Source organism: Ipomoea nil, unplaced genomic scaffold (assembly GCF_001879475.1).
Source record: "Ipomoea nil cultivar Tokyo-kokei standard unplaced genomic scaffold, Asagao_1.1 scaffold1977, whole genome shotgun sequence".
Classification (NCBI taxonomy): Eukaryota; Viridiplantae; Streptophyta; class Magnoliopsida; order Solanales; family Convolvulaceae; genus Ipomoea; species Ipomoea nil.
This window is the reverse complement of record NW_017618405.1, coordinates 1,467,782-1,493,829: the sequence shown is the minus strand read 5'-3', so window position 1 is coordinate 1,493,829 and position 26,048 is coordinate 1,467,782. Positions and strand designations below refer to the sequence as shown.

Here is a 26,048-nt window from a genome sequence, read left to right as displayed (position 1 = left end):
TATGAATGCTTGTGCTTATATTGTTGGGTGTTTATATCACGGGAGTGAATATTCACATAGGACAGATATTACGGGAGTAACTCTTTCTACCAATTGCATTCTCACACTTGTTAAACCTATATTTTAATATTGTTCTTAAGATTGGCACTAGGTGATTAAATACTTAAATCCCAGGAATCTCATTCTCTCCTTATTGTTTTCACAAACCTATATAGTTTGTTTTATTTAGTTTTTGTCATTGCTCAATCATGTCTTTCGTTAGGATTAGCTTCATAAGAATAAATTAGTAGCTAGTGCTTAATACGCTTCACTTCCCCCTTGGATCGATAACCTGGTACTCTAGGTATTATTTGTTTGAGAAATATACTGCAATCAAATTGGCGTCGTTGCCGAGGAGGTGACATTTTGTATTGACATTAGTGAAAGTTTTATTTTAAGAGTCTAATCCACCCCTTTTATTTTATTTTTATTTTATTTTATTTTTGTTAACTGTTAATAAGTCGTCTTTGTTTGAGTTGTGATTTTTGGTTCTAAAGACTTGGTGTTATATGCGCACACGGTCTTTAGGGAAAGAAGGATTATTGCCTTTGAACCTTGAGATTGAAAAGCAAGTGAAGTTCCTTAGAAAACAAAGAAGAATGGCACAGGTACCAGGAAACCAAATCAATCTGAATTCTAATGGAGGTGGGGTTGACAATGGAGTCAATCAACCACCACCTGTGGGGAGATCCATGTCTAACTACATTGCTCTAGATGTTGAGGAGCATGATAGCATCAATGTGCCAGGTGTAGAGGCCAACAACTTTGAAATCAAGTCGACCATTCTACATATGGTTGCTTCGGATATATTTGGAGGGTCACCCACGGAGGATCCTAATGCTCATATCACCAAGTTCCTAAGGATTTGTGGCACCTTCAAAATAAATGGAATCCCTTAAGAGGCTATTAAGCAACGTCTTTTTCCTTTCTCAGTAAAGGATAAAGCTCATAGTTGGCTCATCTCACTTCCAGCCAACCATTTTGTTACTTGGGATCAACTACATAGAGAGTTCTTGAAAAACTTCTATCCAATTTCCAAGACTCAGAGGATGAGGAGGGCAATTCAAAATTTCAAGCAATTGGCAACTGAATCATTGACTGGGGCTTGGGAGAGATTTAAGGAGATGAGAAGGCAGTGTCCACACTATGGCATTCAAAGTTACGATTTGATGATGGCACTCTATGAAGGTTTGCTTGATACTAGTTGATGTTTTTCGGGTGGATCATTCACAGTTTTGGACCCAACTCCAGTCGAGGAATTGTTGGATTGCTATGAATAGATCAACATGGTACTCGAAGAGATTTTCTCAAAAATTTGTAGGAGGCATTCATGAAGTGGAGCAAATTTCAGCCTTGTTAGCTAAGGTGGATAATGTAGCCTCCTTGGTCCAAAAGTTTGCTAAAATCACCCTCCAAAAGCAAAATGTGAGTTATGTTTCTACCCCTTCAACTCCCTTGGGTCAAGTTTTGATGTGTGATCTTTGTGGTGGTGGACATAATTTGGGGGAATGTCTCAATGATTCAGGTTCTCAATCCCCAATGGAGCATATTAATTTGGTTGGATATAATAGGCCACCACAACAATCCTTTCAACCTCAAGGGACCTATAATCTAAACACCGTAAGGAACCAACCAGGTTTTTCATGGAGTAACCCAATGGGGGCTGCCAATCACCAACATTTTGTTAATATAGGTCCACCATGTTTCCAAGGGCAACAATTTCAAGGTACACAATCTCAATCTCAATTACCCGTTTTGGAGGCTCCACCACAATCAAACTTAGAGGCCATGATGAGTATGTTGCTCAAGTTTCAGTTGCAAAGTGAGGAGAGGATCAAGCAAGTGACAGAGAGGTTAGATCAATTGAGTGCCCACAATAAGATGCTAGAGAATCAACTTGCCAATCAAGCATCTACATCTTGCACCAAAGTCACTGGAAAGTTGCCCGCTTGCACCGAAAATCATAGAGGACATGTCAATGCAATTGTTACAAGGAGTGGCAAGGTACTTAGAGAACCATCTCTTCCAATCAAAACATCAACTCTAAATAAAATTGTTGATGTGGAGATTAAGGAGAAACTTGATGAGGAAGAAGTTGAGCCAGCTGTTGTGAAGAATAATCCACAAGTTCATGATGAGGTAGAGAAGCCCGTGAGAAGGTATGAACCACCATTGCCCTTTCCTCAAAATTTTAAAAAGCAAACAAAAGAGAGCAGGTGGAAATTTTTTTGGAGATAGTTGAGAGTTTGAAAGTTTCAATTCCCTTACTTGATTTGCTTTCACAAGTTCTATCTTATGGAAAATTTTTGAGGGAAATTCTTGCCAAGAAGAAGAAATTTGGTGATCATGAGATGGTGGCAATGGCACAAGAGTATAGGGCCTTGGCTCGTAGTAAAAGTAGGAGCATATTGAAGCATAGAGATCCGGGAATATTCACAATCCCATGTTTTATTGGAGGTCGTATGATCAAAAGGTCCCTTTGTGATCTTGGAGCTAGTGTTAATGTTATGCCTCTATCACTTTGTAAGAAGTTGAATTTGGGAGAGCCTAAACCTGTCCAACTTACATTGACATTTGTTGATCAATCTACTACTAGCCCAATTGGAATTCTTGAGAATGTTCCAGTCCATGTGGACAAATATTTTGTACCTTGTGACTTCATTGTGATAGATGCCCCAGAGAATCCCGAAACTCCCATCATCTTGAGGAGACCTTTCTTGGCCACAATTGGAAGAATAATTGATACAAGAAAGGGGTCCATGATTTTTTACTTTGGAGAGGAAAAAGTTGAATTTTATGTTATTAATGAGCCAAAGTCCACTGATGTTGAAGATTGTTCTATGATTCATAGCAAGCCCCTTAGCGTGACATTTGAGGAGCATGTAAAGTGGAACAATTTTTTTGGGCGTGGAGTCAACTTCACGGATCAACTGGATTGAGTACTCCATAACGAGGTTACGTCGAGCTAGCGACGTTAAACTTAGCGCTTCATGGGATGCACCCCATCTTATCCTTTATATTGCTTTATATTATTTTCGTCTAGTTAGTCTTTTATTTAGCACATCTTAGTTTGTGTTGTTTTATTGTTCTCTTTCTTTTTACCCTTCTCTTTTCTCTTGTTTTCCTTTTCTTTGGTTTTGCATCAGGGACGATGCAAATTTTTAAGTGTGGGAAGGAGTCTACAATTTGGGATAAATTTAAAATTTTTGCTTGGATGACTCAGGTTCTTTTGGTTAATAAGTTGTTTGTCATAACATTCAATTACAATTGCTCTCTCTTGTTGGTTTGTGGTTTATTTTGGTGGTACTTGTTGCAATTCAATTTCTGATTGATGATTTGAGGTGTAACACATGATTAATTTATTCTCTTGCCAATAGTCTTGTTAACCACTCATTAATTGGATTAATTCTTGATCTTGTGTGTTATGCATTGCTAGTGAAGGCTTATGTGAGATTCCGGTCATGGGTGTTTTGCTAGAACTTGTCTCATTACTCCCTAAGTGAAATCTAAGTTTTGCATGTTTTGAAGTGATTTAGGTCATTTTTGTTCAGTCATTAGCCTTTAAGCCTACCCTTATATATGTTATTACCCCTTGTGTCCCCTTTGAGCCTTTTGTTTGTTTAAATAAGTGCTAAGCACTTATCCCCTCATTGTGATTATTTTATTTGTGTTAACCCCATCATCAACCCTCAGCCCATAGCCAAATATTTTCCCTTCCACCATTGAGAGAATGGAGCTTTTATTTTTTATATTCCTGTAGGAGAGATTTTTATGGAGTTTATGTCAAAAAAGCAATTTTTGTGCAAAAAGTTCAAGTGTGGGGGTCTTGATTGTTGGTTTAAAGCTTATTCCTTGAGATGTTGTGGTATTCCAAAGAAAAGAATCAAAAGAGAAATCTTAAAAAAGAGAAAATAAAAGAAAAAGAAGGATGAATGAAGATTGAAAGTTTGATTGTTTAAACCCCCACTTAATTAGAAGATTGCTTTGTTCTTGAGCTGAAATTCTACTCCTTGAATTGTTATTGTCTTATCTATTCTAAGGTTTTGAAAGGAATAGATAATTGTGAAATTCTCTCCTTTGTGTATTTATCCATGTCACGTTTTTGTTAGTCATACAGCCTTAGTCCGATTACAAGCTTAATAAAGGCCTATTTGATCTTAGCATGCATTCTTAGAGTTGAGCTAGTGGGAGTACGAAGGGCAAGCCTATGAGATTTCATTCATGAGCCGTGTTTTGCATAATCTCAACTAATTATTTGTGCACACTTGATCCTCACACACTTTAATAATTCTTGGTGCTTGGTTATTGGCTTGAAAATGGGTCTTATGTGCCAAACTGATATGATTCATAGAGCTTGTTCTTTTGTAGCAAGTGGGTTGGTGGTATGAAAGGTTGTGCAAGAGAGAGTAGGAGTAATTTGTATGCTAGACTGGTGATTTAGTTCATGGTTTTGCTTGAGGACAAGCAAAGGTTTAAGTGTGGGGGGGTTTGATGTGAGCCTATTGTACATATTTCTAGTGTTAGTTTGAATATATTTGTGGGGTTTAAGTTCATGAAAAATGTGACTTTAAATGCACATTCCCTTTGTTTTCTCATTAAGATATGGGTTTACACTTGATTTCAATGTTTTACGGTGTTTGTTAGTGTTTTGGAACCATTGTAGATCAATTGCAAAATCAGGGATAGTTCTAGGACGAGTTTGGAGCCAAAACAAAGTCAATGTGAAGGTAAGGAGGATACTAAAATTCTTCAAAGAGAGCCAGAGGGTGCTACTTTCAATGGATTTGATCACAAGAACAAAACAAGGGAAAAGTGGAGCAAAAGACCAAAGAGTTGTAATTCTCACTGAATTTGGCGACACCTTAGTATTTTGATCATATCTCACTCTAGGAATGTCCAATTCAGGTGATTCTTGCGCCATTGGAAAGAAGACTCGAAGGGATACAACCTATGTTTCTGCAAAAGACTCGACGCGTCGAAAGTTTCCAGTAACGTTTCAGTTTGGCGAAAATCAGAACTCGACGCATCGAGCCAATTCTGGACGCGTCGAAAATCCTTATCAGAGTTTGGAAAGTGGCGCGGAAACTTCCTAATGCATCCCTACTTGGCTCCCACTATAAAAGGCCCATATTTCCTCAACCCTAGACTATTATGCTCAGTTTTGGAGACAAGAAAAAAGAGAATTGAGAGTTACAAATTATCTTGGGAGCAAGGAGAAAGCTAAGGATATTTGGGAGAATCGCTTTGCAACACCTCCAATTTTTATCACATTTTTAAAACTTAAATGCACAGGAAAATATCTAATCATCAATACATAAAGCAACGAAAGCTATATAAAATCAGGGTATGTTATGCCACACCTATCTCAGACATAGGTGCACAGGCGGGAAACACTATCAATTCAAACAAGTCATAAAGTGTCAAGGCACACAGGCTGCTAACTAGGCTCACAGGTCAAACAAAACATAACGTCTACATAGGACAGCTAATCTATCTAGCGATCCATGTCTAGCGCTCTCAGACATCTACTCAAAACCTGTAGAACAAGGAAAACATAACATGTGGATAACACCCGGTCAGCGAATATTGCTGGTAACCCATCAATACGCGTTAAATAGCATATATAGATAAGTATGTATCAAAACCATTTTGAAACGAAATACAGTATATATCAGTTCAAAACCCAAGAGAGAAGTCAACTTCAAAGACTCATCAAACACTCTCAAAAGAAAGAGGAATTACCATCCTCACAACATGAAAAGACATCAAACATGAGAGACAAACAACTCAGGATGCATTCTACTGATCACAAAGTAGAATACATCAAGACATGCTCATAAGCAAAGAGTTCACATTCACACATTGGCAACTACATGCCACAGTGACAACTACATGTCACAAGTATCATAGTTCTAACCTTATGCCCTGTTCCAACCTTATGGCTACCCCTGGCCTTATTTCGGTTCCAACCTTTACCTCTTAGTGCCACCCTGTACTTCTGAGTCCAACCTTTTGCCTCCGGGGACCGTCGCTCGCCCCCCCCCCCCCCCCCCCCCCCCCCCCCGCCCCCCCCCCCCGACAATACTATTCACCACCGATCTCTCAGTACACGAGGGTACCATTCATTATCATATCACAAAACTGCCAATCTCGTGAGCAAAGCTCAAGTAACAAACCACCAATCTCAATCATAGTCACACAAAGTCATCATCATTACCAAGAAGACCAAGACTCAACAATAGTCTTAATCAAGTATCAACAAAGGGTACAACGAATTACATACGTTCACATCATAGGAATCAATCAAGAGATCACAATAAAAACATGAGACCATACTCAACAACAAAGGATTCCAATCCAACACCAAATGATTGTCAACACAAGTTGGAAATCTCAATACGAAGGAACAAACCGCACATACTAGCTAAACATTTCAATATCAAACTAGCATGCTTATCAAACGGGTAAACTAAAAGTAGTTCCAAAGAACATTCAAGACTCACATTAGCCCAACGAATCACAATGTCGGACCCTTAGCACGATTCAAGACACCAAATTCTACATGGATTCCTAATATACCGTTCTAGACATACGAAAGATCAAGAAGACTCACAAATAGCCCAATAAAACAACATCGGGAGGTCAAAACATCAATACCGAGTCAAAAGAATCACGGAGAACAAATCCCCGCCAACTACCACAACGTTCCCCGCGGGTGGGGCCACGGGTGGACAACCACCCGCGGTTCCGCCCGCGGGTACATGCCCACGATCAACCACGTACCCCGCGGGTGGGGCGGCGGGTAGGGCCCTGCCCACCGTTCCGCCCGCGGGTACACCCTATACTCCAAAATCATCCCTTCGGGGATTTTCAACAACAAGTCCAAATTCAAGTCCAAAACATCCAAAATCTCACACACAACAACAATATGACTTGAACCCAAGAAATGGCATTCAAGAACCCTAAGAACAAGCTCTAAAAATGCATCAGCACAAGACAATGCATCAAATCTCACAAATCAGCACAAGAATTATCATATAAGTAAGAAAATAGGTTTTGTAAAGCATGGGTTACCTTTGTAGCCTAATAACTTCCTCTTTTCACCCTTAGAAAGCCTTTCCTAAAGCTCCTCTTCCACACCTACTTCATACACAAACCAAAAGACAACAAAGATCCTATCTTTAGAAAAAGATACCTAAAAGAGGGTTAAAAACATCAAAAGATCAAGGATTTTACCCTCTCTTATGCTCAAGATGGAGAAAGTAGGAACCTTGGGAGAATATCTTGCAAGACTTGGATGCTCAAACTCTAGCTTGGAGAAGAAGCTAAATCTTTTAGAGAGAGGCTAGAGTTTTTGTGTCTTGGGTTGAGGAGTGAATGAAATGAAAGAGACTTGCTAGGTTAGCTTGGATCAAAAAATTTAGGTAGAAAGACATTCCTACCGTTACTAATGTTGGAAAGACAAGGGAGCAAGGGCACAACTCAAGAAGCACAAGGTACAACCCTTTGACTTAAGTACTAGTGAAAATCTAGTCCCTCGACTATTAAATTTCTGGATTTTTAGGAATAAATTAGCAAAGAGACTTGGATTAATTCTCTAATTAATCCTTGATTAGTGTTTGGATTTACGGGTTGTCACACGCTTGGTTTAATTCTTGTACTCTTTTAGATTATTTGTAAACTCTTAATTATTGCTATGTATTGCATATTAGCCATGTGTGGCTAATTTTGGATGAAAAATACGTAGTTATGAACCTTTGTGCCTAGTTCTTTAATGCTTTAATATATTATTATTTGGGTTTTAATTTGAGTTGCAATTGTGTTTTATATTGTTGTTGCTAGTAGTTAACGGCCGTAATTACTTGTTTCATAACTTTCTTTGTGTCACAACGGGAGTTGGGCATAATTTAAGGCACACACAATTGCACTTAACTGTTGCACCTTGGGAGATAGCAAATATGTTATGGAGTTTGATTTTTGATTGTTGCACATCGGGAGATGGCAGTAATTAGGGATTTATTATGAATGCTTGTTCTTATATTGTTGGGTGTTTATATCACGGGAGTGAATATTCACATAGGATAGAGATTGCGGGACTAACTCTTTATACCAGTTGCATTCTCACACTTGTTAAACCCAGATTTTAATATTGTTCTTAAGATTGACACTAGGTGATTAAATACATAAATCCGAGGAATCTCATTCTCTCCTTATTATTTTCTTAAACTTGCATACTTTGTTTTATTTAGTTTTTGTCATTGCTCAATCATGTCTTTCGTTAGGATTAGCTTCATAAGAATAAATTAGTAGCTAGTGCTTAATGTTAGTATGGTTAATATATTTGTTATTATTATTATTTGTCTATAGTCTATTAGTGTGTGGTAGATGATTAAGTCCTGTTCTACTACCCTGATAGATAGGAGTCTTTAGTGGTAGACTTATGATATACTTTCTGTAATTCTTTCCTGTTGCAATTGATTGAATTTATCGCATTCATCTGGTATCAGCCTAACTTAAACGATCCTCTCTCCCTTCTTTGTGCAACCGCCCCCCCCCCCCCCCCCCCCTCTTTTTGCGATCATGTCATCCAACTCGTCTGAGAGAATGCCCTCCGCCGCTGGTGGCTCCTCCCCGGCCGGCGTCAACCCTCTTGCCGGAGCTCATCACTTTACCTCGATGAAGCTCACGCAACGCAACTTCCTGTTTTGGCGCACTCAGTTGCTCCCTTTCCTACGCAGCCACGACCTCACTGGATTCATCGACGGTAGCTACCCTTGCCTGGCGGCGACGGTCTCCTCCCCTGCCGGCGAATCCAGTTCGGTGACACCCACCACCGAGCCCTCTCCGAATCCGACGTACAAGGTGTGGATGCAGCAGGATCAGTCGATCCTCTCCCTCCTTATATCCTCAATGTCTGACGAGATACTCCACTTGGCGGTTAGCCGGAATACGGCGGCAGAGGTGTGGCGCTCGATCTCCTTATATCCTCAATGTCTGACGAGGTACTCCACTTGGCGGTTAGCCGGAATACGGCGGCAGAGGTGTGGCGCTCGATCACTACGGCTCTCGGATCCAATACACAGGCGAGGTGCCTGAATTTGCTTGGACAGTTCCAAGCGCTCCGGCAGGGCAACTCTTCTCCGGCGGACTACCTCGGGCGTGCGGAGGTTTTGGTGGAAGCCCTAGCGCAAGCCGGTTCACCACTTTCGTTGGCCAGGCAGAACCTATATGTTCTGCATGGTCTACGCCCGGAGTATCGATCCTACGTAGCCAGCCTGACTGCCAACACTCCAGTCGGACTGCCCACCCTCTCGGATCACCTACAGGCGGCGGATTTTATACTTGGTGATGATCTCGTTGCTCCGGCGGACTTCGGCAGTACTGGAGGCAACCATGCGATGCATGTCGGGCGTGGGCATGGAAACAATGACCACCATTCCAGTGGTGGCAGGCGCGGCCGCAATGGTGGCCGAAACAATAATCGCGGCGGACGCAATGGTGGCCGTGGCTCTCCCCGGTGTCAAATCTGTAGGGCTCACGGTCACTCGGCGATCTATTGCAATAAACGCTACACCACTCAGCCGCCTGCTCAAGCCAATGTTGCCGTTTCCGGTGACACGACGGCAGCCGCACCACCTACGGATGCGTGTTACCCGGACACCGGGGCCTCATCACATGCCACGCCTGATGTGAACATGCTGTCTAATTCTGATGAATATGGTGGACCGGACACTCTCCGCGTAGGAAATGGTACAATTTTGGTTATCTCGCGGGTTGGCCGTGTATCCATTCAATCCGTGTCAAAACCGTTACATATGTCTGATGTCTTATGTGTACCAAAATTAACAGTGCCATTATTGTTAGTCCAAAAGTTTGCTAAAGAAAATCGAGTATTTTTTGAGTTTCATGACAATTGCTTTTTTGTGAAGGATTCCAAAACCAGGGAAGTTCTGCTTAAGGGCCCTGCCTCAGGAGGTCTGTATGCATTGTCTGTTTCCCGGAATCCGTGTGCATTTGTCTCATCTCGAGCTACACCGTCCATATGGCACCGCAGGCTAGGACATCCTCACGATGTGGTGCAAAATAAAATCTTGTCACAAGTTTCGGTTACGTCAAAAAGTCATGCAGTGGGGTCGTGCTCAGCTTGCCATCTTGGCAAATCGGCGCGTTTCAAATTAGAAAGACTAAATACTAGTAGTGAAAATGTACTAGACCTATTATATACAGATATCTGGGGGCCTACCGCGATAATCTCTTCTAGTGGTTTTCGGTACTTTGTATTATTTGTTGATGATTTCTCCCGCTACTGCTGGTTTTACCCATTACGGGTAAAATCTGACATTTATAAAGTTTTTGATTCTTTTCGCGTCTTGGTAGAGCGGCAGTTTTCGCGCTCTATCAAATCCATACAGTCGGACCTAGGGGGTGAATACAGAAAACTACACACAACGTTTCTAAACTTGGTAATTAATCACCGGCAATCATGTGCCTACACGCATGAAAAAAACGGGAGAGTTGAGCGCTGGAATAGACATGTTGTCGAAACGGGCTTGGCTCTCCTTGCTCAAGGGTCTGTCCCGCAACAATATTGGGACTACGCCTTTGAAGCTGCTACGTGTTTAATAAATTATCTCCCATCCTCAGTTCTAAATTTTGAAAGTCCCTTCTACCGTCTACATAAAAAGTCCCCTCCTTATCAATTCCTTCGTGTGTTTGGGTGTGAGTGTTTTCTTCATCTACGACCATATAATCGACATAAGATGGAATATTGCTCAACACCATGTGTCTTCTTAGGTTACCCACCTTCCTATAGGGGATACAGGTGCATGGACCTAACCAGCGGGAAAACCTATATCTGTCGCCATGTGCGGTTTAACGAATCTATTTTCCCTTTTGCTACAGGTTCTGAACAAACAGTTGCAACACCAATAGCTATGCCGTGGGCTTCTAGTCCCATTATTACTACAGGGACTGTGTCCCTAATAGTTGAGCCTACTCCTTTGGCTCAAGAGGCACCCATGTTGGCTATTGAGCCTGCTGCACCACCAGTTCGGCCTCGCAAACGTGTTAGACGGACACAACCTCAAGACAGAGGGCATGTCATGCGCCTTCGTCACATGACAAAAAGGGCTCCAGAAGTTTTTCAGGCCCTAACTGCAACAACTGACCCAACATGCTACTCTCAAGCTGTGGGGCATCCAGAGTGGCGTGACGCTATGGACCAAGAGTTCAATGCTCTACTCCATAACAGCACTTGGCGTCTAGTGCCACCGGATCCAACCATGAACATCATCGGGTGCAAGTGGGTTTTCTGCACTAAGCGGAATGCAGACGGCTCGGTTGAGCGCTACAAAGCGCGACTTGTAGCCAAAGGTTTTAATCAAGTGGCGGGCGAAGATTTCTTTGACACCTTCAGCCCGGTTGTCAAACCAACCACGGTTCGGATTCTCTTTTCTATGGCTATAACAAACAACTGGACATTACGCCAGCTGGATGTTCATAATGCCTTCCTCAACGGGCATCTAGCTGAAATAGTCTACATGAAGCAACCGCCAGGGTATGAAAACCCAGCACACCCTGGCCATGTATGTCTCCTACAACGCTCTCTATATGGCCTAAAACAGGCTCCGAGGGCTTGGTTCAAACGGTTACATGACTTCTTAGTTTCAGCGGGGTTTTCGTCGTCCAAAACCAATGTTTCGCTTTTCTACTACAACACGGCTAACTCACAGGTTTATCTATTAGTGTATGTTGACGACATAATCATGATGGGCAGTGATGCTGCCTTAGTTAACTCCTTGCTACAGCGTCTAGCCTCTGTCTTCAAGATACGGGACCTCGGCCGACCAGGTTTCTTTTTGGGGATTGAAACAGTCCACTCAGATTCGGGCATGCTTCTCAGCGGCGCTATATGAATGACTTACTGAATAGGTCTGGAATGTTGGATTGCAAGCCACTAGCCACACCAGCCTCTGTGACACATGTTGTGTCTCCGTCAGATGAACTGTTTGATAATCCGACTCAGTATCGACGCATAGTTGGGGCATTGCAGTATCTCACTATCACGCGTCCTGATCTTTCTTATGCAGTTAACCGTCTTTGCCAGTTCATGCATTCACCGACCACGGATCAGTGGGCTATGGTAAACGTGTGTTACGGTATATCAAGGGAACTACTGATTATGGGTTACGGCTAAAACCGTCCTCGACTACGGTTATTCATGCTTATTCAGACTCAGATTGGGCCGGTTGTCCTGTTGACAGAAAGAGTACAAGTGGGTTTGCTGTTTTTCAAGGGTCTAACCTTGTCTCCTGGCTCTCTCGGAAACAACGCACGGTAGCCCGCTCCTCTACTGAAGCCGAGTACAAAGCCCTAGCAGATGTTGCAGCTGAAGTCATGTGGGTTGTGTCTCTACTTTGTGAGCTAGGATTACACTCTAGACAGCCCTCCACTTTATGGTGTGATAACTTGGGTGCCACGTATCTCTGTGCGAATCCAGTGTTCCATGCCAGGACGAAACATGTGGAGATTGATTACCACTTTGTGCGTGACAAAGTTGCTTCAGGGGATTTTTTGGTTAACTTTGTTTCTACGAAAGATCAGATAGCAGATATCCTCACCAAACCTATACCGGGGCCGCGGTTCACTCTTTTACGGGACAAGCTCAATGTAACACCCCAGATTTTCAAGATATTTAAAACTTATAAAATAAAGATGAAATCTCATTAAATCCCAAACAGAGTACGAGTGTACGGGGTGCTATGCCACACCTGAGCTAGAGAACTCAGGTGCACAGGCTAACTAACTAATGTCTCAATGATATGAATGTATAAACATGGCACGCAGGCCGAAAGGGAAACTAACTACTTCTATGTTCCAAGCTCTAGCGCACTCCAGTGACTTAATCTTCTGTGCCTGAAAGCCAAATATATCTGTTCAGCGAGAGATGCTGGTAACCCACTCCAACGCGTTGAAATACAATACATATAGAGATATATATAGATATACGAAAACCATTTTGAAGCATGAAGATATATCCTACGAGACTCTAGCTTTTAAAATCGGGAATGACTCGACAGATAAGGCTAGACATAAGCAACAGTTATAACAAGCGTATACAATCCACAACAGGTAAGACAGATAAAGCTGAGCATAATTAATAATCATAACCCAACATAAACAATCCCCAGCATAAATCCCTTAGTCACATCCCCCAATATACTCATAAACACAACTCCTCCATATCTCATCACATAGCACACTTTGTTGGCGCCACAGGACCAATCGCATGCCCATACATGAGGGTCAGCGCATATAGCTCTGACACGGCCCCGCAGCACCCTGCCCCGTCTCACATTACGGAGGAGCCGATCGCAACCGACTAATGGACCTTTGTCCTACATAATATTTATATACCTGACCGGTCTTTACCAACCTGGTTAACAGTTGGGATGGTTCTCAGCCCATTCAACTGCCCGTATAGTGGACCTCTGTCCTATATAATATTTATATACCTGACCGGTCTCTACCAGCCTGGTTAACAGCCGGTATGGTTCTCAGCCCATCCGACTGCCCGTATAGTGGAACTTAGTCCTATATAATATTTATATACCTGACCGGTCTCTACCAGCCTGGTTAACAACCGGTATGGTTCTCAGCCCACCCGACTGCCGTATAGCCCGATTGATCTTAACCAACTCGGGGTTACATGCACACATAACACATAGCAAGTACATGCAACCCACATTAACACATTGGGAAGGGGGAGAAAACGTATAACAAAACCTATGCGCGATCCATCACATACTAAGAATAGTCCTAAGGGGTTCATACTTCTTCCACCTAGGTCAACGGGATACCAATTCAACTAGCATGCAAAATAATAGACTCATAAACCTACGAACGGTACCCGAAATATCAAACTAGACATAGGCACGATAAACGGAGTCCGTTGGGACACCACGGGGGACGGGGAAACATCAAACGGGGAAGCCGGGAACCCAAGATGGGGAACATTCCAGCGGGTAGCCGGTGGGTGGGGGGCCACACGCCGGATTCACTATTCCGGGCAGCGGGTCGCCGGCGGGCAGCTGCCCGCCCGCCGGCTGCCCGCTGCCGGGATCACCATTCCGGCCGTAGGTAGGTGGCGGGTCCCCTACCCCCCACTGACTCTTATCACACAATTTCACCCCGGGAACCATTGTGGAACCCGAAACCATGCTTAGACACTTTACAACGCAATCAACGACAACACGTAGACAATTAACGGATCAAATACGAGAAACGAACGACACATAACCTATCATGCTTTTCTAAACATAATCAACACCCAAACATGCGATTACCCCACCCGATAATCCAAGAATAATATCATACGATACAACCTAGGGTTCTAATCACTTTTATATCAACAAGAATACGATTCGTCTTCTAATTGCAAGATTCGGTAAGAATAACACATAAGCATCAAGGGCATCACACAATTATCAAGAACAACACATAATCATCAAGAACTCCATATAATCATCAAGAACATCATAATTATCAAGAATCTCCCAATATCAAGATTATCAAGATCCCCCATGGGATCATCACATCAATCATCAATAATAATCATCACAAGTCATTAATACACAATAATATGGGGAAACCCTAAGGGGGAATCATAACTATGAAAATAGGTTTTGTTGAGACATGGGTTACCTCTTAGCCTTAATTAATTCCTTGGCTATGAAGGGTCTTTCTTTAAGCTTTCTTGCTTTCTTGATTTCTTCTAGGGGGATTCTTGGAGCTCTTTTTGGGGTGGGGCGTTATTCTTGTGGGGGGGTTTCTAGGTGCCTCTTAAGTCCCCTATTTATATATTTAGGAGTCCTAGTTGGGAACTAATATTATGAGCTTGCTAATTCTATTTCTTTTGGGACTAAGGGTTGGGTTTAGGGATAAGGGTCCGTGGACTATGGTGGGCCTTTCCTAATTAATTATTGTGTTTTAATTCTTTCTTTTGGATAATTGATTAAATGATTTAATTGATCTTAGGGGTCGTAACACGGGATGTTACACTCAATGTTGTGCTTCACCCACCTTGTGCTTGAGGGGGTGTGTTAGTATGGTTAATATATTTGTTATTATTATTATTTGTCTATAGTCTATTAGTGTGTAGTAGATGATTAAGTCCTGTTCTACTACCCTGATAGATAGGAGTCTTTAGTGGTAGACTTCTGATATACTTTCTGTAATTCTTTCCTGTTGCAATTGATTGAATTTATGGCATTCATCCTTAATACGCCCACTTCCCTGTGGATCGATAACCTGGTACTCTAGGTATTATTTATTTGAGAAATATACTGCAATCAAATTGATCTATAGTGGTTTCAAAACACTAACAAATACCGTAAAACATTCAAATCAAGTATAAAACCATATCTTCATGAGAAAGCAAGGGAATATGCACTGAAAGTATTAATTTAACGAACTAAAAACTCAAAAGTAAATTCAAACTAGCAATAGAATCATGCACAAATAAACTCACATCAATTATGTGTAAGTAATTTAAATATTATATTTAAAAAATAATAATAATAAGATGATAAGTGGTAGGTACACGTAGTGGCACCCGCACCCGGTGGGGTGGGTGTGGGGTGTGGGCGAAATGGGTAGAGAAAATATAAGGTGGGTCGGGTGATTGACGTAGCCCCACTAGCTCTCCTCGGCCCATCCCCGACCATTGTTTTCCTAGTATTTTGATAAATGTTTATTTAATAAAAATAATATTTATTTTACTTCAAATTTATATTTTGTATTTTTAATTTTATTTAAATAAATAATTCTATATTTTTAATTTTTCATTTTTGATAAATTTGAAAATAATATTTATTTGACTTCAAATGTATCCATGATTGAAAATACACAAGACCACTTAATTCGGAACAAGGAATATATTTGAAATCATGCACTTATTCACAACAAGTCAACAAATCCTCAACTGCAAGAAGACTTGACCGAAATAGATATGAAACTGGTTTGGTAGAGAAGAAATAAATGATTAAATGTAATTAAATATTTATAATATATATGTATTCGACTTTTAAATTTGAATTAATGTTATATTTAAAAAAAAAATCTATGTTATATTTATTTCAAATGTTAATGTGATACATTTTTCTCCAAATATTTATATAATACGAATTATTTTATTTTCAAATTTCGTAAAATAATTTGAGGACATTTGGATTTGAATTGTTTACTTTTATTAATTAATACTAGTATTTCTTATGCGCGATACGCAAAAAATAGGTGCCCAATATTAATATTTTATATTAAAATTTTAAATTTATTTAAATTTTAAATATTTAAATTATTATAAATAATAATAATAATGTAAAACATTTCTATAAATTTAATATTTATATTTTAATAAATAACTAACATATAACCCTAATATATAATGTGTATATTATTATTATTATTATTATTATTATTATTATTATTATTATTATTATTATTGAAAATAAGAAAATATATGGTGGATGCATGTGCATGGTAGCAATAGTGAAAAAGATAACGGAAGTTATAACGGTAGGGGTATGTTTGTCCAAAATATTATATAGTACAATATTTATAGCATAATGTATCATAAAACTTAACGGAAAAAACGGACATAAATGAAGGGTATAACCTTCATCCACACTTATTATGTTTTTATATATCTTAAATGTATTTATATATTGAGAAAAGATATTACTTGTAGAAAAAGAAATTTTTTTTTTGAATGCTACTGACTCTATTACATTGTAGTATCTATTCAAACATACTTTCTCAACCTAATGAAACACAAAGAGCATTGTAGTATCTGTTCAAACATAATTTCTCAACCTAATAAAGCACAAAGAGTCAACAACGCCAACTTAATGAAGCACAGAGTCAACAACACCACCGACACGCATCCACTGAGGCTCAATCTCATGAGCTACATACTTTCTCAACCTAATGGAGACCTACATACTTTCTCAACCTAATGAAGCACAAAGAGTCAACAACGCCTCCACTGAGGCTCAATCTCATAACTTCCCATATGGGAGAGGTCACTACATGCCATCTAAGCACAAGATGCTTGGCTGTAAAAAAAAAAAGAAATCATTAAAAAAGAAAATAATTTTTAATGTGGTTTGAAAGTGGAGAGAGAATTGCAATGATGGAGGATGGATAGTAGTTATTAATTACAAAATTTATTGAAATGGTAGTAAAACTCGACTTCGAAAGTGATAAAAGATTTCTAAGTAATTACCTTAATATGTCCAAAATAAATAATTATAGGCATGTTGACATCAAATGTCTAAATCTCATTAGGAACTTGGTTGTAATTATATATTTTGGACATACTAATTTAATATATATATGTGGTAAAAATAATTAATTTTAAATATTTATAAAGCAATATATGAGTTGATGCACTAGTAGCTCATCAAAGTTTCCTAACAAATTTGGTTTCAAACACTAGTAGATTATAGACATTTTACCATTGATGCACGCCCAATCGAGGCAGCTGAAGCAAATAGGAGAAATGAAATTCTAAATTGTGACTAGGAGCACAAAGCTATGAATAAGTTCTACCTTCGAGCATATTCAGGAATTAGACGGCAAAGAGAGTTTCAAGAGAGATGTTAGTGAGCTCTACAACAAAGCATGAAAGGACATAGTAAAGATTTAGCAACCCCATATATGAAACAATTTTCAGTTTTCAGCCGCAAATGAGGAAGTAACGATTTTCTCTAGATTTGAATGAGTCAATAATGAAACAAGTCATCAAATTATTTTAATTTAAATTCTAAAATTATTTTAATTTAAATTTCATGTCAACATTATAGAAGGGTTACCTGATTAAAACTCAGAGAAAATGCTAAGCGAACACAATTTTAAAAGTAAATGTGACCAATTAAAATTAAGCAAATACTTGCAAGAAAAATGCTACATATACTCCTATTTTGTACTCTCAAAATCTTCAGAATCTGCCTCCTCCGGAAGTAAAATTTAGACAGTAGAACTCCACTTGCAAATCATAAATGGAGCTATTTGATAGGATGAATTGACTCGAGAAAAGAGTAAAAAATGGTCCATCGACTATAGCTAAATTCACAAATTGGTCCTTGACTTTTAATTTCAACCAATTAAGTCTTTAACTTTGTAATTTTAACACGATTTAGTCCTCCGTCTATTTAAGGTTTGTTGATCGTGATCTTTGAGAATATATATGTAATTTCATGGTCCATCGTCGGTCGAAAAATCTTCAATCCCAAATGGAAACCCTACATTCCAGACTTCAAACAAGCATTCGAACACTTCTGCATCAACGTCGGTGGTCGCGCCGTCATCGACAATCTTCAGAAGAACCTGCAACTCTCGTCGGAACACGTGGACTTGGCAGATTGTGGTTCGAAAACACGTCGTCTTCTTCGGTCTGGTACGAACTTAACTACATTGAATCCAAAGGGAGGATGAAGAAAGGCGATAGGATTTGTCATATTGCTTTCGACAGTGGATTCAAATGTAACAGGGCAGTCAGGAAATGTAACCAGAACCTTAAAAAACATACGATGGACCATGAAATTACATATATATCCTCCGAAATCACGTCAACAAACGGTCAAATAGACGGAGGACCAAATCGTATTAAAATTGCAAAGTTAAGGACTTAATTGGTTAAAATTGAAAGTCAATGACCAATTTGTAATTTAACTATAGTCGATGGACCATTTTAGGTATTTACTCTTGAGAAAACCAATAAATGAGAAATAATTATTCCCAATGCATTTGCAAGATTATTATGTCAAGGAAAATACTATACTTACTTGCAATTTGTATTCCCTCTCATACTAAAACGAAAATATAGCAACAAAACTAACAAAACAGGTGCGATTGGAACAAGCAACTCATCAGATTACATTAACAGTAAAACATTAACTTATTAATCACGAATCATTGACTCGCCTGATAATCTCATCACAGTGAAACTATGAAGAATCAAGTGAAATAAAAAGGAAATACTTAATTATTATTAAAAATTAAATTGCTTTGTCCCTTTAATTAAAGTAATACAAGTCAAAAGGTACATACAAAAGCAAAACCCAATTTAATTTGCCAGAAAACAAAAGAAAAGAATCCCAACTGTATTCAAAAATAAAAATAAAATATAAAAAATAAAAACTAAGAGATTATCGTCACCGTTGGGATTGGGTCTTCTTTTTCCTAAAAACTACTTCCGTATCCAACCCGAACCCGTCTATGGTCCGAGTCCGAACCAACTCGGACTGGTTGAACAGTTTCTTCAATGGCTCGATGCTGTACAAATCGTTGGCGGAGTATTTATCAGTTTGCTTAGTGACCGACACGTGTAGGACGCAAACCCCGCCAGGCTTCAGCGTCCGTTGGATCTCCCCGACGAATTTGTCGGGGTAGAGGGCGTGGTCAAACACGTTGGAGAATTCGAAATCGAACGTGTCGGCGGCGAAGGGCTGGCGGTGGAAGTCGCCGCGCACCACCAGCGGCGGCGAGGGGACGAGATCGAGGCCGATGGAGTCAGAAACCCCGACCCGCCGCAGCGCCTCCACTTCCTGGCCCATCCGGGCGCCGATGCACAGCGCCTTGGACGAGTTGGAGAGCAGGGCGGCGCGCTTGAGATCGCTGAAGAAGGCGCTGAAGACCTGGATCTTTCTGGCCCAGTCTCGGGTGGTCCATACCTTGCGGAGCTTGGGGTTGAGGGTCTTGTTCAGCTGGCGCTGGATGTAGGATTCGTAGGACGCGTAACCGGGCCGGATCTTGAGACCCTCCTCATCCGATTGGCGGTTCACGGCGGCGGCGGATGATGTGAGGGCGGAGAAGGAGGTCCGGTGGGAGAAAAGGAGGAGGAAAGGTATGGATATGAGGAGAGAAAATAAGAAACATCTTGGTATGAAGAATGGTTTTGGATTATTGTTGTCTTTCATCTTCTCTATCGCCTGTTGGATTTCCGACTCCCTCTCTCTCTCTCCTCATGTATTTATTTGCACAGATATACATATCTATAAACAGAGTTGCATACAGATATACCATATACGCGTTCCTCTCTCTCTCTCCCTCCCTATTTGGGAACAATAGTAATTGTAATTGTATTGTATTGGGAGAAGAAATAAATAGTATTGTATTTACAGGGAATTAACCGTGTCTATCTAGGTTTTGTTTTTTATTTTTTTTTTATTTTTATTTTTTACTTAAGTGATTGAATTTTGCTGAACTAATTCTAAGTTCACCGGATTCCACTTCCAAAATCACAATCCTTATAGCCTAGATCAGTGTTGATAATGCACTATGGATCCTGATGCATGTGTATGTGTCTTATATTGTGAGTTTTATGTCTAGTTTGTGTTATGATTGTACCTAAATCAGATTTGAAAAATAAGTAAATATATAACATGTGTATGTATCTTGTGTTATGTTTTTTGTGTCTTGTTATGAAATTCTGTACCTTATGAATTGAATATAAATTATGTACCTCGTCGAGTCGTCGTTTCTATCCAGGATTTATAATGCCATGTAGACCCTGGTCCATGATATAAATTGCTCTAAAGCCATTGTAAAGGTAAATCACGAGTTGAATACTATACACACCGATTAAATTTTAGTCTTCGTATGCGCACAAAGAATCCAATCTAAATCCTATACATTGCTAGCTCTAATCATAACCTTTAACTCAGATGGCAAACCGGTTTTTTTTTTCACTTGTGAATATCATGTGATTTGTAATGATATGTACAAATCTTATTAATAAAATAATGAGGGTGGTGGCAGGGACGGAGTCAGGAATTTTGTTGAGGGGGGGCGAAATAGGGACCGATTCACAAAAATTTTTTCAGTAAAGGCGAAACATTAAAATAAAAGAGATATTTAAAAATAAATAAATAAATTACCTAAGAAATATAGGTGTAAATATTATTGGATATGGGCAAAAAATAAAACAAATCGAAACTTTATAAAAATATTGATAACAAAATATGAAACATAATTAATTTGATAAAATAATTTGAATATATATATATATATATATATATATATGTGTGTGTGTGTGTGTGTGTGTGTGTGTGTGTGTGTGTGTGTGTGTGTGTGTGTGTGTGTGTGTGTGTGTGTGTGTGTGTCAAATATTAAAAAAACTATTAAAACGTGTTTTCAAAAAAAAAAAAAAAACTATTAAAACGTGATTGTGTTAGAGTCATAGGGAAGGAGCCAAAAAACTATATGATTCAAAGGCCTAACCTTTATTATAACCAAATGCATGCTCTACCAACTAATTTAACTCATTTCTTATAAACAATTAACAGTTTTTATATACTAATACTCAAAAATGTACTATATACATACAAAAATTATATATGGGGTAGGGTAGGGGTGGGGGTGGGGTGAGGGGGGAGCTGACCCCTGCCCCGTTTGGCTCCGTCTATGGGTGGTGGTTGTATATAGGCATATAAGAGGGAGAGAGAATACAGATAGGGATGATTACAATTTAGTTTAAAATCGGTTAATTTGAATCAAATCAAACAATATAGTAATCTAATCAGAATCCAAATCGTAAGGATAGTTCCGATTCCAGTTCATAACGAAAATTTAAAAAGGTTTTAATTTCATTTTATTAAAATTAAAAATCAAAATCGGCAGCTCCAATTTCAAAGTGGGAAAAAAAATAATTATTGAATTTGAACTATTTTAAAAATAAAAATTAAAATCACAAAAAAGAAAAAGTTTGAACTGACGATTTAAACTCGAAACTGAACCGGAATCGAACCATAATTATATCCAAATGTATGTGTAATACAGTAATAGTGTGGTTGTCTTGAGAGAGACAGAGGGGCCAAGGGGCAAGACTGCAAGAGGCCGGGCTGGCATGCAAACGTCAATGGTGGCGGTGGATGGGTGGCTTTTTTCTTTGGCGCATTATCAACCTGCCCATTATAATAATGTAATAATGTTCTATAATTGTTTTTTTTTTTTTAATATTATAAGGAGGGGATACCCTATATAGGATCGTTATGTCACAGAACCGTGTTCACCGTGAAATGGTGAACACGGTTCCAACGGTAACAGTGCACCGTTATCTTTTTTTTTTTTTCTTAATTAATCGCGCGTCTTTTCTTCTTCATTTTCACATTTTGTTGTTTCACTTCCTTTTCGCGCAAGCTTCTTCAACATAATCTCATAAAAAGAAAATTCATAATTTCATAACTGCACATTCATAAATCCATGTATGCACATTCATAATTGCATGGATTTATGAATGTGCAATTATGAAATTATGAATTTTCTTTTATGAGATTATAAACTTTCTATTATGAGATTATGAATTTTCTGTTATGAGATTATGAATTTACAGTAAATTCATAATCTCATAACAGAAAATTCATAATTTAATAAATGTTTTTCTTTTATGCGATTATGAATTTTCTGTTATGAGATTATGAATTTACAGTACATTCATAATTTGACTAAACGCGCGCTGTTAACACCACATTAGCGAATTTTTTTTTTCTTTGTAAAAACAGCACCATTTGGATCCGTGTTCACCATTCATGGTGAACACGTTTCCAAGCATAATTTGCCCCTATATACACAATACTCGCCTTAAGTGAGGTTTAAACCTATCCCTTCCCACTTAAGGGAGCAACCAGATACTAGTAAACCACAAGCCACTTGGTAATATTCTATAATTGTTACTGTTGACACTTAAATTTTGATAAATATTGATTATTTATCAATATTAGTATATTTGAATTTATGTATGAATAATATTGATATTATCTAATTTATTAATTTGTTAATTTGTTAATTAGATAATATCAAAAGAGTTTGAGTTTATCAAAACTCTTATATCCTACCGCTATAAATAAGACTCTTATTTCTATGTAATCACACATCGTAGGAAAAATTCTGATAGTGTTAATTGCCACGTACTGCGGTAATTAAGTAAATAAGAGACCAATTAAAGCAAATAAACCACTCTTATTGATCAATGAAGGCCCTAAGTACAATCTAAATGGCTGCTCTGAGTACCGACTGACTGCGGTCGGGATTCTCTAACAACAACCCATCGATCGTCCAAAAGTCATTCACACTGTCGCTATCGCGGGTATTTATAGCCGCGGAGCCGGAGACACAAATCCGGCCGTTCGACATGCTTCCCACGTAGCAACCACGTGTCGTCGTCCCGGGTGCCCTGCCTGTCAACGCGTGGAGCCGCCACGTGTCCCTCGTCCGCTCTCTCGCTAAAGGGCTACCGCTCGGTGGTCGACATTGCCGCTCGGGTAACGCCCGGTCGGATCCCGACCGGGTCTTTCACAAGAAACCCGACCTGTTACCTGCAAAGACAAGAAGAAAAGGACGAAGGCATACCGGTCGGGGTAAAGCTTATGTCGGTCGGGGTATTCCCTACCAAGAGCCCCCCAGCCCGGGCCTTTTTGACCATCCGGGAAAAAACGGGACGGGATGAAGAAGCCCAACCGTCAGCCGCCAAACCGACCGGCCAGCTGTCATTCCCTCTCTCGCCACGTGTCGACGACTGCCGGCCTTTGCGACTGCAATGGTCGCCTCGGAATCAGCGCAGGTCACGTCACGCAAGTGGGTTGGTTTCCCGCCCAAACGCTCTCTTATAAATAGGCCCTTGAGGCCTTCATTTGAACTTTCCTCAATTCTCTGATTCAACCGGCACCCTCAGAGAGTCCCAAGTGAGCACCTCAGCAGATCAACCGAGCAAATCAACTTCAGCTTCTTCTAAGTCTTCGTGATCGGTAAGCTCCCTAGTTCCTTGCTTTACTTCTTACTTTAAGCTTTGCATAGTAGTAGGATAAAACTAACTCCAACCCAACGTCCCGAGCCCTGTACTAACCCCGACCGACCTTTAGGTAGAAAGGATGTCGGACTCGGACAGCCAGAACGTCTCGGTCGCAGACTACGACGACGAGGTCGAGCAAATTAGCGAGGAGGTGGACATCATGTCTTATTCTCCGGAGGTTGTACAACGACCGCCGCAAATCCCCGAGCGAGTCCCCGAGCAAGAAAGGTCATCGAGCTCGTCTGGGACGTCGGGGTCGAGCTCAGCGGATCGGGGAGCTCGAGCGAGGAGAGCGGGAAAACGTCCACGAGTGGACGGAATTCCCCAGTCGAAGGCGTTATGGAAACGCCTACGAGGGTAATTGGGGATTACCCTCAGGTTGGGCCCGAAGGGGGCGACCGGGCAGATGACGGGGAGCCGGTCGAAGAGGACCCGGCCGAGCCAGCGGCGCCAGGCGGAGACGGGTTCGAATTTCTCAACAGCGAGAGCGTCGAGACCCAGATGAGCAAATTAACCAAGGGCGAAGCAGCCAAAATCGCCGCAACTCTCGCCGGTCGGGTCGAGTTTGACACAAGCCGGCAGCTCAGGAACATCATCGAGCGACACTGGGGAAAGTGGCTCGAGATGCACTACAACTCCCTCATGGCCCTGATCACTTTCCCCTTCTCAGGTCTCCTCACCGCGTTCCTGGGTTATTACCAGGTGGTGCCCGGGCAGATCTGCCCGAACGCGCACCGGATGATCGCATGCTTCCCGCAGATCTGCGGTCGACACAACCTGGCTTGCACCATGGAGCTCTTCAACTTCATCTACCAGGTGAAGGTGCTAGCGGCCACATACGGGGGGGGGGGGGGGGTACCTGATGACCCAATCCCGGGCGGACATGTGCTCGATTGAGGGCCTGCCCGGGAACAACCGGGGATGGAAGAACCGGCTGTTCTCAGTAAAGTACGAGCCGTGGATTCTCCCGGTCGAGAGGGTCTGGAGTCAACGCTTCAGGAAACAAGTCGTCCCAGCCGAGACTCAGGCCCTCAAGGACGCGGCCACCAAGATATCCGGAGAGATTTACGAGTACCGGATCTTCAAGACGCCCGAGTGCTACGAGGCGGTCGACCTGCCCGAGCCAGTATACGATGTGCCCGAGAAGTACAAGCCCGAGCCTCGGGGCGTGACGATTGCAAGGATGCCCGCTCGGGGCAAGCGGAAGGGTAAAGGTTTAACACTAACCATTCTTCCCGACCCTAACACCCCGAACGACCTTAGTTTTCCCGAACTAACTGCCTTGTTCTTTTTATTTTGCAGAAATGGCAGATTTCGGAGATGACGAAGCTCCTCTTCCCCCGCCCGCCAAGATCTCGCTTGGCAAAAAGAAGCCAAAGGCCAAGCCGCCCGGGCAAAAGGAGGTCCCACTTGCCCGACCGATTGGCACCTCGACCATCACTACGGCCGAGGGCTTTGTGGTCGAGCCGACGGACGTCTTGGTCATCCAGGTGGAGGTCGCCCGAGGGAAGGAGAAGGTGCCCGAGAAGGTAAGACCGAGAGCGGCGGCACCAAACGCCGCAGAGAGCAGCGCAGCCCGAGCCCCTCGGCCGGGGCTAACAAGGGCGGTTCGTCCGTCCTCGCCCGGATCGGTAATGCCGGGCCAGCTCGGGAGGATCTGAGCAAGTTAACCCCAACCCAAGTGGCCGAGAAAATCGGTCTCGACTTGGCCGAGGTAAAAACCCTTTCCCCTATTCCTTTTCATGCATAAGTGTTATCAGTCGTGCTAACATAATATGCCTTGCAGATTTCCCGAGCGGCCCAGCTCCTTTAAGGTCGGGCCCTGCTGGCCGACGAGGCCGATCAGCATAAAAAAGCCGCCGCCTGATGTCTTCAAGAGGTCAAGGACATCCAGGCCGAGCTGGAGAAGGTCCAGAAGGAGTTGAAGAAGAGTCGGGAGGATCAAGAAATTGCCGAGAAGGTCGCGCAACGGGCGATCGGGGAGGCGGCCGAGTGGAAGACAGCCGCGGAGAAGGCGACCAAGGAGGTCACGAAGCTGAAGGCCCGGCCGGATAATCCGGACGAGTTGGCCCGGTCCGTTTTTAGGGACAACGAAACGGGCTCGGCGTTCCTCAAGGCGGCCTAGAGGACGAAGATCGGGGAAGAGCTGATGCTGTCATTT

At 41.3% G+C, this 26,048-nt stretch overlaps 2 protein-coding genes across 2 annotated transcripts; one reads left to right on the top strand and one right to left on the bottom strand.

The window, feature by feature from the left end:
• The first annotated feature begins 11,950 nt into the window (after positions 1 to 11,950).
• Positions 11,951 to 17,725, top strand: LOC109147141 (uncharacterized mitochondrial protein AtMg00810-like). The gene is made up of 3 exons (XM_019294779.1): positions 11,951 to 12,197; positions 12,272 to 12,708; positions 17,666 to 17,725. Exons 1-3 carry the CDS (start codon positions 11,951 to 11,953, stop codon positions 17,723 to 17,725), a joined length of 744 nt encoding a protein of 247 aa, XP_019150324.1.
• Positions 17,726 to 19,063: 1,338 nt separating this feature from the next.
• Positions 19,064 to 20,148, bottom strand: LOC109147093. Its single transcript, XM_019294738.1, has one exon. It carries the CDS (start codon positions 20,016 to 20,018, stop codon positions 19,254 to 19,256), a length of 765 nt encoding a protein of 254 aa, XP_019150283.1. The 5' UTR covers positions 20,019 to 20,148; the 3' UTR covers positions 19,064 to 19,253.
• Positions 20,149 to 26,048: the final 5,900 nt, after the last annotated feature.

What these genes read in the sequence shown, in the direction of transcription:
- LOC109147141 (XM_019294779.1), top strand. Translation starts at nt 11,951, where the DNA reads ATGAATGACTTACTGAATAGGTCTGGAATGTTGGATTGCAAGCCACTA. An exon ending in TATGGTAAACGTGTGTTACG is followed by an intron (nt 12,198 to 12,271) that starts GTATATCAAGGG and finishes ATGCTTATTCAG; the next exon opens with ACTCAGATTGGGCCGGTTGT. An exon ending in TTTTACGGGACAAGCTCAAT is followed by an intron (nt 12,709 to 17,665) that starts GTAACACCCCAG and finishes GAGCATATTCAG; the next exon opens with GAATTAGACGGCAAAGAGAG.
- LOC109147093 (XM_019294738.1), bottom strand. Translation starts at nt 20,018, where the DNA reads ATGAAAGACAACAATAATCCAAAACCATTCTTCATACCAAGATGTTTC.